The sequence below is a fragment of the Notechis scutatus genome, chromosome 1 (genome assembly GCF_049901735.1).
Source record: "Notechis scutatus isolate UNSWTSFEM ecotype Mainland chromosome 1, rNotScu1.2, whole genome shotgun sequence".
Lineage (NCBI taxonomy): Eukaryota > Metazoa > Chordata > Lepidosauria > Squamata > Elapidae > Notechis > Notechis scutatus.
This window is the reverse complement of record NC_142009.1, coordinates 285,460,388-285,475,320: the sequence shown is the minus strand read 5'-3', so window position 1 is coordinate 285,475,320 and position 14,933 is coordinate 285,460,388. Positions and strand designations below refer to the sequence as shown.

At 35.4% G+C, this 14,933-nt stretch overlaps 1 protein-coding gene across 3 annotated transcripts in view; it reads left to right on the top strand.

Annotated features, from left to right (window-relative positions):
• The window catches only part of PRKD1 (protein kinase D1), a 107,018-nt gene extending 97,156 nt beyond the window's left edge, over window positions 1-9,862 (top strand). For all 3 annotated transcript variants that reach the window (XM_026664531.2, XM_087951763.1, XM_087951764.1), the window contains exons 15-19: window positions 77-238; window positions 1,042-1,140; window positions 3,104-3,371; window positions 8,269-8,354; window positions 8,932-9,862. In XM_026664531.2, coding sequence (XP_026520316.1) covers window positions 77-238; window positions 1,042-1,140; window positions 3,104-3,371; window positions 8,269-8,354; window positions 8,932-9,150 — 834 coding nt within the window. In that variant the 3' untranslated portion in view covers window positions 9,151-9,862. The remainder of the gene's footprint in view (window positions 1-76; window positions 239-1,041; window positions 1,141-3,103; window positions 3,372-8,268; window positions 8,355-8,931) is intronic.
• The last annotated feature ends 5,071 nt before the right edge of the window (window positions 9,863-14,933 follow it).

The window sequence follows — 14,933 nt, the reverse complement described above, 5'->3', positions numbered from 1 at the left end:
ACCTAATATTTTCTGAAATCTTGTAATTGGATGGAGACAAATTGGCTCATTTAAAAGTGTTTATCTCTTATTATAGAATCTGCATCACCTGGGCGTTGTAAATCTGGAATGCATGTTCGAGACACCAGAAAGAGTGTTTGTTGTTATGGAGAAACTCCATGGAGATATGTTGGAAATGATTTTGTCAAGTGAAAAAGGAAGGTTGCCAGAGCGGATAACCAAGTTTTTAATTACCCAGGTAAGAAGAGTCCATTAGGATAGACATCAAATATGATACTTCATTTTGTGCGAGATTCAATTCTATATATTAAATATATTTTCAAAAATTCTTTATGTATAAAATAAGTCATTTAGAGGATGAATGTACAAGCCAATTTTGGCTTTGTTTAGTTTGTAGTGTTTTCATATCTTAATTGGTCTGTCCTATTTCTACATTAGTTTGCAGTTTCTTTTCTTTTTTAAAAAGTCTATGAGGATATTTCATGTGTGTTTCTCCTAATTTACACATTTTGTAGGCATTTTTGCATCGTCGACACATTTTTTTAAAAGCTTTTTTTATAGTATTTCACGAGTATACATATTTTTGTTTGGGAAATTGCTGTGTAAAACTCTTAAGAAGTGTGAATACCAAAAATGACTGTGGCATTGTTCATATATTGATTCAGAAGGTGTGAATTGGTAATTGGATATTAAAATGCAAACTGAACAAATTCTCCAGTGCAATTCAGGTTAAGCAAAGAAATGGTTGAACTGCTTTTTCCTGAATTAGTATGACAGTACGTGCTGGCCAAGGTTTTTGTAGAGTCAGTGATAACAATAGAGCATTGATGACATTTTATGGAAACTTAATATTATATTCCTCTCATTTTATAAGTTATTGCTCCAATTTGGAATAACATAAAACCTTTAAAATCAGCTGAAGCCAATCACCATCTTTGTGTTTGTTGATGTTATATCACATTTCTAGGAACACATTAATATGTAAAATAAACATGGAATGGTTTTTCTATGTTGCAGAACAGTTAATTTGTTTCTTTACAGATTCTTGTTGCTTTGAGGCATCTTCATTTTAAAAACATTGTTCATTGTGATCTCAAGCCAGAGAATGTATTGCTAGCATCAGCTGACCCTTTTCCACAGGCAAGTAGGAATATTTTTCTTTGCAGGAATATAGTTCAATCCTTTATTAAAACAAATCACAAGTTACAGAAAGTGATTTATAACACTCAAACTTTAATTGCTTTTCAATGAAATATGAAATTATTTTTTTTAGAAAATAACGTAAGAAAACATGTTTCATTTTCTTGAAGCAGAGCTCCTCAAAGTATGATTTAATTCTTTGTTCCAATAATGCTTTCCATGACCGTAGTCCCATAACACAACTAAGGAATCAGTAAAATGTATCACTTTATACCTCTATAAATTGCAAAATCTAAATCAATGCATCTTGATTTTAATATGAATTATGTGGATGAAGATTAAATTGTATGTGAACACAAATGAGATTTTCTAGATTTTCTTTGTGTGCATCTATATATAAGTTATCATGGGGAATTCTGACATTATCAATGACTCTTATAATATAAGCTTTAAGTTATGTGAAGATGAGTTCCAGATTGTAACTAAAATGAAATGTATTGGTGTATCTAAATCTACATAATTTGTGCTATAAACAATATAGCCAATATAGAGACTGGGTATAAATGAAACATGTTTTTCCTGATTGTAGCCAAATCCAAAGTTCTAGTGGCAATTGGTTGATTTCCAATGATGATAAAGCAGCAGCATACTCTCTTGGAATAATTTTCTTAGCTTTAAAGCAATGCATCTATGTGAGTTTTGAATAACAAAGAACAATTAATCAAGTTAGAAAACATACATGCCTTTCTTTCTTTCTTTCTTTCTTTCTTTCTTTCTTTCTTTTCTTTCTTTCTTTTCTTTCTTTCTTTCTTTCTTTCTTTCTTTCTTTCTTTCTTTCTTTCTTTCTTTCTTTCTTTCTTTCTTTCTTTCTTTCTTTCTTTCCTTCCTTCCTTCCTTCCTTCCTTCCTTCCTTCCTTCTTTCCTTCCTTCCTTCTTTCTTTTAAAAAAGCTTGTTGGGCTTGGATGAAGGGTAAAGCAATCAACTAAATTCATGTACAACTTCACTTGTATTTCAAATATATGAGGAAACTAGTTTGTTAATATTGCTAGGGAAATCTGTGGCCTGATATTAGTACATCATACACATTTTATAAGAAACTGCATTTACTATTCCTTTCCTTCCTTTTCTCTCTAGCTCTACAGTTGTTGCTTACATTGTAAGGCTTTGAATATACTTAAGTTGTTTCAATACTACTACTACTACTACTACTACTACTACTACTACTACTGCCACTACTACCACATTTAGAATTTGAACAGACAGGCATTCTGTCATATAACATGCCAGACTTAATAGTTGTCAATAAGAAAAACAAAAAAAGTCTGGATAGTCAATATGACAATACCTGGAGACTGCAGAACAGAAGAGAAGGAATCTGAGAAGATTATAAAGACTTGCAAATAGAAATAGAACGACTGTGGCAAAAGCAAGCAAAGATAGCACCAATCGTAATAGGCTCTTTGGGTGCAATCCCAAAACTCCACTTGAACACCATTGGCTTGACAAATCCACCACCAGTCAATTGCAAAAGCTTTACTCAGAACAGCTTACATGCTGTGATGACATCTTAAAAACTATATAAGATCAACATTTGCCTGTCCCATATCCTTGGGAAAGACTTGATAGGTGGATAAAATGCCAAATCCAGTCTGAACATCTGGCTGTGTGATGAACCATAATGAACCATAATAATATCACTCTTTTTTTGAAGTTAGCAAAACTATAGGGATTATAGCTCCCAACTATTTTTGTCCATTACCAAATTGACATCATACCAAATCTACTATTTTTCTCCAGTAGATGAGAGTATCTTTTACAACAAATGAGTGGGATGTATGTGGAAAGGAGGGGGACAGTTATCAGAATATCAGTTATCCCATTGTATAAGTAAAAATTAATTTATCTGATATTGGATATAGCTCTACTTCATAAGAGTTGTGTCATCAATTTTGTACCAAATAGGTGAAGCTTTGTGATTTTGGTTTTGCACGGATTATTGGAGAGAAGTCATTCCGACGTTCACTTGTGGGTACACCAGCATATCTTGCTCCTGAAGTTCTGAGAAACAAAGGATACAACAGATCACTTGATATGTGGTCTGTCGGGGTCATTATCTATGTTAGCCTCAGTGGTACTTTTCCATTCAATGAAGATGAGGATATTCATGATCAAATCCAGAATGCTGCTTTTATGTACCCACCTAATCCCTGGAAGGAAATCTCTCATGAAGGTATTTACTTACTTACTTACTTTTCTATTTGTTTATTTATTGTACTTATATATCTATTAATTAAATATATTTTGCCTTTCCATAGATGTTATCATCTATTCCATAGATGATTTCCAACAATACATATTATATATCTATTATCTAAAAATAAGAATCCCAATTATCCACAATCAGATCCAAAGATTAAAAAGATACAGTTATAAAATTAAAGAGAATATTGTTACTGAGGTTCAATTTATTCTAAGATTTTATTATATTTTAAATAGAAAGTGGGTGAATTCTTTCCTTTTTATCAGAAATCAAAACTAAACATTTAAGAAGTTACTTGACTGCAGACTTCTTCCTTTTGTGTACCTGGAAGTACAGTTCCTCTAGAGTGAGACTTTATGATATATAACAATTTATCCTTTCAATGGATCTAATAGGGTCCTGTCCTGCTGTACTCTCACTTAGCTTTATCACTGAAAATATTTAATCATGTCTCATTGAATTACATCAATTTATTAGAATAGAGCTTTGTGGCACTTCCTATTTGCTTCACAAAAACTGTTTCTGAGAGCCCTGGAATACAAAGAGAACATGTCTGCAATGCCTTAAAGTAGTTTAACCTTTTCCTAAGACTGCTCTCCAAAGAACTTTTTGAGACTGAATCTGAACCTTCAACAAACATACCAGTGAACATTGACTTACTGCCAACATTACAAAGACATTGACCAGAGATGGAATCCTTCCATGTTTGAATCTCTCTGTATGTACATTAAATTACGTACATTTTCAGAGACACACTGCAGTATGTATCAGCAGGATAGCTTCTTCTAGTAATGTAGAATAGGAACACTTAGACATTTGAAAAGTGGAGTTCTTTATGTTCACTGAGCTTGTGGTTTTCTTGCAGACATTTCATTACCAAACTAGGTAACATTGACAGTGCTCTATTGGTATATTTGAAAAGAATCAGAATTTTCCAGGAAAAGTGAATTGGAACACTTCTTAAAGTAGAAATGGAAAACACAGTACATTAAAGTTATTGAACTAAAACTATTTTTGTATAATTTTTGTATAATTCTATGATGGTTACAGGTCTATATAATGCCTCTCTTGAATTATGGGATGAAACAGTCCAGCTTTTTAAAACTAACATATATGGTCTTATTATACTGGAAATTAACATTAAGCTCATGAGGATCTAGTTTTCCTGGGACTAGTACCATGCTTAAATAGGTAGGCTTATAATTCATAGTTACCGTGTGATTTGTTAAGCCAGCTCTCAACATGTTAAGCTAGGAATTTCAGAAAGTACATGTGGGAATTAGCAATTACTGATAGCAATAACAATAGCACTTAAACTTATATGTCAGGGGTCGCCAACCTTTTGGACCTCAGAGACCACCAAACTCATTATTTTAAATCCTAGGGACCACTAACGTGAATTTTGACTGACATGGCTTGCTGGTGGTGGAGAGGAAGAAAGATCTGTTCTAACCTTCTAGAGGGGGGGGGGGGGGGGGGGGGGGACTGATATTGGTTTTCTTTTTCTTTCTCTCTCTCCCTTACACCCCCTCTAAGGCAGCCCCATTCCTAGCCTGCTTTTGAGCTCCGTTCTCAGGCTGCATGCAAGGAAAGCAGCAGAAGTCTTTCTTTCTCTCCCCTCAAACTCTGCCAGAAATGAGTCTTTGCCAGCACAGCCTCTTGGAGCAGGATGCCTTGCAGGGTCCCAAACACTCATTTCTGGCAGAGTTTTGGGGAGAGAAAGAAAGACTTTTGCTGCTTTCCTTGCATGCAGCCAAAAGCAGAAGAAAGAAGCAGAAGAAGCAACCCGGTGGCCAGGCAAGTTCCCCTCTCTGCTCTTTCCTCCCTCCCCTCACTACCTCGTGTTGTTCCTAATGCAAGCAATGCAAGCCTTGTGTTCCCACGGGCCATGTGGGCAGTGCAGCCTTGTGTTCCCTGCAGCCTGGATTAATTGCTTTGGAGAGTGTTTTGGGGTGGCATTTCTCTGTGGACCACCAAAATTTTCTCACAACCCACCAGTGAGCTGCGCCCCACCAGGTTGGCAACCACTGTTATATTTCACTTCATAGTGCTTTATAGCGCACTCTAAGCAGTTTATAAAGTCAGCATATTGCCCCCAACAATCTGGGTTCTCATTTTACCTCAGAAGGATAGAAGGCTGAGTCAACTTTGGGCCAGTCAGGATCAAACTTACTGGAAGTGAGCAGAATTAGCCTGCAATACTGCATTCTAATCACTGCGGCACCAATTGCCTGTCAGTTGACAAAAGGCTATATAGAAATAAAATAGAATTATGTAATTTAATAATTTCAGTGATCAAAAATAGGCCCACAATACAACATACATTTTCCATCTATAGGATGTTTCTTATTTGTTGCAGTCTCATTTTTTTTAGCTGTCAATGCACTTAATCTGGCTTCTGAATAATCAGTAAAAATTATTCAAGCTTGTAAGCTTATACTATATATAAAAAAGGAAAAGAATAATAATGGTAGACACATATCCCTGGGCATTTTATGACATTGTTTAATGTAACTCTTACAATCATGTACTAGTCCTGATAAATATTGTATTAGTATTTTATTCAAAACCTTACGATGCTTTTGATGGGAATAGACAATAAAAATGTATTGATCTCAACAATTATTTATTTACTATTTATATTTCATATCTCTAAACCACCCATCTCCTTCAAAAGGGATTCTGAGTAGTGTACAATATAATATAACCGATAAATAAAACAACATAAAAATTAGGTTCAAAACTTTTAGAATTATAGAATAATGACAATTCAACATCAAAAAGAAAAAAAAATCCTAAAATAGCCATTTAAGAATTGCTATTACAGGTAGAGGGGGCAGTTCTCATGAGACTAGCCAGCTGCACAGTTGAATGGTCTTCTGTGACCCCCACCCCTCAAATATGCAGAGCCAGGTTTTGACCTCTTTGCAGAAGACTAAGAGATTGGGGTTTCCCTCCTCTCTCAGGTTGCGATGTTCCATAAAGTAGCTCAGAAAAGGCTCTTTTCCTAAATCTTACCAATAAAAATTCTTTGACTGATGGGTTCTGCATTATATCTTCCCTGCCTGATTGAGTGAGAACAGGCTGATGAGATAGGGCAAGGCTGATTCTGTAGGTAACCTGGTTCTATGCCATGTAGTATGTTGTGTAGTGGGCTTCAGTAGGCAAGAAGCAGACCAGCATAATACAACAACATTTATTGACTCTAAACTGGAACTGAGGAATTTCAGACAAAGACCTGTAATTTTACACCCTGGGCCCACAAAACCCCTGCCCAAATATGAATGTTCTAAGTTTCCCTCCAAAACAGTTGGTGTTAACAGTTGGGGTCATCTAAAGGTTAGTCTCACTTTAGCAGGGCCTAACACCACTTTATATGCTCAATATGTAACATAGTGCTTTATAGGTGATGACCAGCATCTTGAATTGGGCTCAGAAGCAAACTGGCACCCAGTGCAGTTCATGGAGCAAGAGTGTTATATGTGCCCTTCTTCAGACATTCACTATGGACCACATGACCGCATTCTGCACCATCTGAAGCTTCTGGATAACCCAACTTTTAGGGATAGCCCACGTAAAGCACATTGCAATAGTCCAATAGGAAATGACCAGGGCATGAATGACCAATGATCACAAAAATATAGTTATTATTGATTATCCCAATTAAATTAATTATTCTGATTAAAGATTCCTGCATGTGCTAATATGCATATGGAGCTTCTATTAGTTGTTGACAGCTTGTATATGACAAACTTGATTATCCACTGAATACAGAAATGACTATTTTAAAAATGTAAAATGTAATGCAGCAAGCTCACAATGGCTGAGTGTTCCTTGCCATTTCATTACTTCTAAAGTGGAAAGTTAATATAATGCTGCAGACAAATTATGCTAAAGACACATTGTTAATTCTCTTACTGAGAATAGCAAATTATATTTAACCAAGAAAAGTTAAATTATGTTAAAAGTTAAATATGGATGTACAAGTTTTACAGCCAGAACTAAGTATTCATGGGAGCAATATATTACAAGCCACCTTCATGTATTTCCTGATATAAAAAGGAACCATGTGATGGTTGGAGAGCATTTATAATATGGCCCTGGAGGTGGTTTGGTATTGGTTGTTTTAGCTGTAATGGGTATGTGTTGAGAGTGAATATCTGAAGAAGAATACCTAATATATGATAGCTCTTTACTTTGAACCAAATCTACACAATGCATGGAAGTAAGATATATTTAACAGTGCTAGCACTTTCATTTTATAATATTTTATCATATGAGTAATCAATAAAGTCTATTGGAATTTTTCCAGTTGTCACTGTCCTCTCACTCCAAAACACTGCAATATTGATTTAAGAGAATGGAATATCTAAGAGAATAAGGTACTTTTAAAAGCCCTATGTTGAATTACAGTATCATATTCTATATATAAAACCATCTTTTGAAATCTCCTATTTGGTACAAATGCTAGCATAATAATATTGATTTGTCTGTAGAGAATAGATATATCAGCACACAAGAAGACCATATTTCACTTTTTGCCACCTACAGTTTTCCAGCCAAACAGCTTGTCTGGCAATGAAAACTGCATAGAGAAAAGCCAAAACAAGAAGTTGCATATTGTATATTAAGGTCCTGCCCATTAGACTATTGAATCAAAATGTCAAAATAAGACTGATATGATTGCCTCCTTTCTATTCAATTGAACTTCTCTTCTTAATACATTTAAGTTACAGCATTTGATCAGAATGGATGACAAAAATGGAATTATTAGTTTGGCCTTCCTGTTTTGACTTTGTTATTGCATGATCCTCGAGCATATATTAGAGAATCATGTTCTCTGAAATTGTATTTTCTCTCTCTCTAGCTATTGATCTCATAAATAATTTGTTGCAAGTTAAAATGAGAAAACGTTACAGTGTGGATAAGACATTAAGCCACCCCTGGCTGCAGGTAATGCTATCAATTTCATGCCTTTTACCTCTTCTTTAATTTATAGATAAGATAAGAGTTTACCACAAGAGTTTAGCACAATTACCTGGACATGGGAAAAACAAGGGGCTGGTTTAAATACTAATAGCGTTATGTCCAGGTTGATCCAGTAGATATGATGAGCTTTCCAGAGTCCAAGTGTAATTTTACTTGAATTGTATACAGCGTTGCTTAGATTACAAGAAGTTACAATGCTCCACATACTTTACATGTTCTGGGTTCAGAACTGCCAGAATCCTGGAAGACTGTTGCCATTTAGATACACCATCTTTCTTCAGACTGGTATCTCTGACATGATTGGATTTCAAATCCCATCCCCAAGCCTTGGTGACCTAGGAATCCTGGAACACAGAGCAAACTGAAACAGTTGAACTAATGGTCCATCTTCATATTGAGATGAATCTATATCTGAACATTTAAAAAGTAAGGCGGGCAGGGTTCGTATCTCTTATTACTAGAAGATGAAGGGTTTACAATATTGTTTATATTCTCAGTGGGTTTTTTGAATATTAATTAAGATTGTTATTTCATTTTACAGGATTACCAAGCCTGGCTAGATTTACGGGAACTTGAATGCAAAATAGGCAAGCGTTATATCACCCATGAAAGTGACGATTCCCGATGGGAACAATATGCAGGAGACAATAGTTTGCAGTATCCAGCACACCTTATGGGTCAAAGCCCTAACCACAATGAAAATCCTGAACCAGAAGAAGCAGAGTTGAAAGCCCTCAGTGAGCGTGTCAGCATCCTTTGAATCGCAATCTGTCAAAACACTGTGGAATTTAATAAATACATACGGTCATGTTTAACTTTTGCTTTGTAGAACATGCCACTAATTTCTGTCAGATGGGAACAAAGCTGTTATGCTGTTACCATCATTGATGTATGAGAATTGCCAAGACAAATCAACAGATTATTACTATTGCTATTATTATTTGTGAACAAACATGTTATCTTAACAAAAAAAAAGTTCCCAGGAATATTCACCTATTGTTGTGAATGATTTCTATTATACGTTGAGCATCCAGACCTGTTTCCACTGTGCCTTTTCAGGTGAAGATTTCCTCTTAGTCAAACTTTTCTGTCTCAGATGGAACTGACTGATCTTTGGTTTTATGTGCAGTATGGACTAGCATTGTTTGCAAACTCTTGAAGAGTAGATTACTACCACTGTTCTGTGAACAACTTTTTACTGTTTTTTAAATAAAGTTAAGGACTTGTGTTTTTCTTTTTGCCATGAAACAATATATTGGCATCCTGATACCAGGAAGCATGCATAGAAATTGTACAGTTGCATAGTAAGGGTGCAGCCTGTTTTTAAGTAGGGACACCTTATAATGGAAACTGCAGCTTCTTCTTAGTAGCCTTTTTCCTTGTACTAATGCCAGTCTGCTGTAAAATGTACATTTAGAAACTGAGCAACATGATATTTTCATGAATGTTTTGAATAAAACATTCTGCTTAAAGCACTCAAAACTTTGAATGACTTTGCCAGGGTCAATGGTTGCCAGGAGCATCTGTTGAATAATAATTATAAACATTTTGCAAAAAACTGTCTAACCCCAAACTTTTTTTGCCTTGCAAAATAGGCTTCTCTTTTTTTCTCTCTGTATGTTTCAGAATTACTTCTGGTAATGTTTGACGTTCTTTTATTGTTGCTTGATGATGCAGGATGTGATTGCTGCGCTTACAGATAGTCTATAGACCACTGAAGAAATAGTTATATAATAAGGCAGGGCACTCATACATATCCCTCGGCCATCTTATAACTAAAATAAGGGCCTGAGTCTGTCAACCGTTTCATCAGAATGTATTTTACATCGGATTAAAGGAAAGAAATGCGAGGAACTGTTGGCACAGCACTAGATTATTTATTCTCTTCAAAGTAATCACAAAGCAATGTTGTGGTTCTGAAGATAATTAGAATAGGTATATTATTCTGACCTAATTAGTTTTGAAATTACCTACAATGCTTTTTTCATAAAACCAACTGTAGCAATCAGCTTGTCTTTTCACTGAAGGTATTGATAGACCATAGTTGAGATTCAGTGGCCAATAACAGGGTTTGGGATAAATGAATTTGCCAAGATCAATGACAGTCGCTTTTAGTAAGGATTTGTAGTTATTTCCAGGGAGTGAGAGTAGATACAATAGAATCTATTGTACATTTAATTCATTTTACTTTCAGGTTATAGAACTTACATACCAGGATAAAAGGATCAGTAGCAGATGTCATTGACAGAAGAAAATGCTGATTGAGATGTAATACTTATATCCAGAAGAACTGACCTTAAAGTCCCAGAACAAAATCTATTTGTAAGCTATGCAAAAATGATAAGGTGCTCTCAGCACACCAACCCAAGCAATTTACTATTCCATTAGTAATTCTTCAAAGCTAACTTTTTATAATGCATCTCCACTTCCTTTGAGTAATAGTTGCTAGACCTTATTTAATGGTAAATCTGTTGTTTATTTTTTAAAATGTATTTATAAATACCGCCCATCTGTGCCCACAAACCAGTCATCAAAACAAAAGGACAAAAAAATTCTTCTTTGCAACAAGCAGAAGATCAGCAAACGGCAGCTATTACTGGACCTTGTAAAGTTGGTAGAGATAGAAGCAACAAGAATTGTCTAAGAAGGAGTGTTAAGAGTAAGTTGGTACAAAAATGACACCCTTTTGTATATTTACAACTCTTGCCTCTAATTCAATATGTGCCTTAAAATCTGTGCTGACACCTGGTGACCATCTGGACCAGTCTCTAGTTTTCTTGGCAGGTTTTTAGAAGTGGTTTGCCCCTGCCTTGTCCCTAGGTTGAGACAAATTGACTGGTCCAAAGTCACTCAAACAACTTTGATGAGCCTAAAATTCACGGCCACCCAATTTCTAGCCTGGTGCCACTACACCAGACTGGCTCAAAGAGTTTGGAACTCTTTAGAACAGAGTTAATTCCAAAGCAGTTCACAGAAGAAGACAGCGTATAGTCTCATCACAAACTGCTTCTTTGTGTATTAAAGGAAACACTTCATGCTATGCTTGTAAACAATCTGGAAATGTGATATTGATTCAGGAGCAGTGCTCTATATTCATTTCAAAGGGCACAAAGGAATGCAGTGCAGTATTTTAAGGAGTTGTACTTAAGGCATAAATAGCCAGTTTGGGTGTAGTGGTAAAGTCACCAGAAAGAAACAAATCAGAAGGGCATGACTTCTTGTCCTGCCTTAAGCACAAAACCAGCTGTGCAACTTTCAGACAGCTGTTACCTCTTAGCCCTAGGAAGAGGCAAAGACAAATCACTTCCAAAAATATTGTCAAGGAGACTGCAGGAAATAATGGGTGTTCATGAATAATAAAAACTGACTTGAAAAAACCAAAATAACAGTAAATAAGACATGAATAAGTGTGATCAGATAAGATCTTCCCAAAGAATCACAGTGGTGTGTAAAGGATGAGGTGCCCCTAATCAAAATATCCTGAATTTTCTACATTTTCACATGCTGTGAGGGCTGCTTAGAAAAGCCAAGGGTGATTGACCATAGACAAACATTGTGAATTTGGGTCTTCAGAAAGAACACAATACCATTCAAAAGACAAACTGTTTTAATCTCAAAATGAGAAAGGTTTGATAGAAGTGGCTTCTATCTTCTAAATATTTTCTTCATTATGCTAAATAATGAAGAAAAATTATTTGGTGCATGGTGAAAGACAATCAGTTTTTATTTGGCCAAGTTTTGTTCCTAGCACTGAAAGTAATTTTAAGGGCTCCACCTTGAAAAATATTAAGCAAATTGAACTTTGAAGGTAACTTACAATGAACATTTTTTGTGATAGTATTTTGGAATTTATGTAACTATTTTTAAAATGTAGAAAATTATGCTGTGAAATAGCATTTAATAGTTTATGATTATAGGATGATATTATTTGTAACCCATGATTATTTGTAACCCATCTCTGCAGACTTTGGTGTCCTCAGAACATCAGAGGAAAGAAGTCAACACATAATATATTCATACCTTGAGCAAGAAACATATCCATTGTAAAAGTTCTTTTCTTCTGAGCAGTTGTATTTAATTGTCAGACAAACAATGTAATAAAGTTGAGATTCTTGTGGCACCATCCCAGAGATAAAACACTGAAGCTCCATTCTCACTTCATAAAACTATTGAAGTCAAAAATGAAGAAAATAGCATCACACAATCAAGCACTAATTTAATCCAATTATTAAAAAGTATTCTGAAACGGAATCATATGCAACTTGACACTTCCAGAAAAGCCCTACTCATCAAATTAATTAAATTTTAGAACCCTACAACTCCATCTACTACTCGTGTCATTGTCATAGCTCTCTGCCACTAGCAGCAAGCTGACAGGCTCTAATCCCTCCTCTGAAGATTACTCCAATAAAGTATCAGATGTACAGCCACTTTCTTGGACTGATCAACTTTCTAATACTGAGACATCCTCACCCCAAATTTGCAATGAGAAGAAGACATTGTGGAGATTGCTGTTCCATCAGTAATGCAGCAATTCTCCTGGACTGCCTTGCCTGGGTGTGGAAGCATGTCCTTTTGCTATACCAAGAAAGAACCAGCCAAGCTGAGTAAGCTGATGTCACATCCACAGCAGCACTCTAAGCAGGGTCCATGAGCAAGACACTGTCTATCATTCTAACCCATTCCCTCCAAAGCAACATTGCAAGCTGTAGAAAACACATGTGATCTGCAGGCTTACATATAAGATGCCTGCTGAAAGAAAGAAGAAGTTGGAATAGAACTGAGTTCATAGGTTGCTTTCGCTAGTGAAATTACTTTCTGTGAGGCCCTGAATTGTGAAATTCTGGAGTCTCTTGAGGTAACCAATGGTGTTAAAGTAAGACTGACTTGATAGAATTTCTCTGCAGTAAACATCACCATTGGTTTAGAATCTCTTCTATGAATAAAGGGAGTTGTTTTGTACATTACCAGCCATTTCAGGATACAAGCTGCTAAGTTTACCTGCTGACACTGTTGTGAAACTATAGAGGAAAATGCACAGCATGCTTCCTTGAGCTCAGAAGATACATGTTTCTATCATAGCTGGGAAGAAATACAGTAGGTAACTTGGTATCCTGTAGATGTTTTGGACTTCTAATTCCCTTCATCCCCAGGCATTAAGTCAGTGCTGAAATGACATCAGTTGCCTTTTCCCCAAGCTCAAAGATAGAAAAACCGTTATCTAAAATTCTTACGATAAAAATAAGTTCTAGGGTGGTTTGAGTCTCACTTGCTTCTATTTTATTTTCATCAAAGAATTTTAAGCTACTTTATTTGTTCTAAGAAGATACTTTTTGAACTGGGCAGTCCAGTCAAAAAACAATTCATGTTCAATATCCTCGCAAATATTTTCAAAACAAATCAGCTTTATTTTGTTGCGTCTAAATGATGTAGAATATAAAGAAAACAGAAAGCCAACTGAAAAACCAACAACTTCCTCGGATGTGGCACAAACTGTCTCATTATCTTCTATTGTATTGTTTTCATTTAAGATTATTTTAATCACGGAATGCCAACTGAGTCATTGCTCTACACAAACATATATACACACAAACAATAATGGTCTACAAGAGAACTCGCTTTTGAAAATGTGTCAAAATTAGAGATACATACAAGAAAACAGCACAAATGTGGCTTTTGTATAACTGAATTTTTCACAATTATTATAATTAAGTTAAATTTGCTCTGACAATAGCAGGATACATGAAATCTGCAAAGTATTTAACTTTCATTGTATTTTAAAACTTACCAAACCTGTTTGTTTTTGGAAGTTATACCTAGAGATTAAAACTGATAGAAAAGAGGGTGCAAATTAGTATAATCTTTCAAAAGGCTGCATTTTGAATGAGATGTTTGCTTTCCAACTCAGAAGCTGGATCATATTTCATGGCCAAAGCTTGCTTTGAATTACACCCTTGAAAGAGCAAGAGAAGGAGTTGGCAAGGGTAGAGGAAATGAGGTAACTATTGTGACGAAACGAATATGTTGTTGTTTGTGTGTTTAGCCTGACTTTTTTTTAGGAACAGAAAAGGGTGTGATAAAAACAAATATATACGTGAAACATCTATATGAAACTAGAATCCTGTAGCCACAGTCTGACTCATTAATCCAATTTCAGTTTAAATATGCCCTTGTTCTTTTTTTAAAAAAACTTTTTGGTCTAAGTGTAGCAGGCTGCTGATCATCTTACAGTACGTTTTTACTTGCTGTGCTTAAGATTTCCCATAATGGAATTCCATGCTTCTCCATTATTTTAATCATTGCCTTCTTGTTTCAGCCTTTCTTCAAGCGCCAGCTGTCCAGTCTGCCCCATATGCAAAATAAGTTGAATGCAAACTATATTAACCTCAGAACAGCCATTATGAAGTTTTGAGCTCAAAACAAAACACACTCTGAGACTTCACTTAAAGGTCAGAGTAAAAGTTTATGATTCTGTATAGCATGGTGTTTCAAATGTTCTGGTTATAGAAACACTGAATTGGGATGTTTGAAACTTTGAGGGCT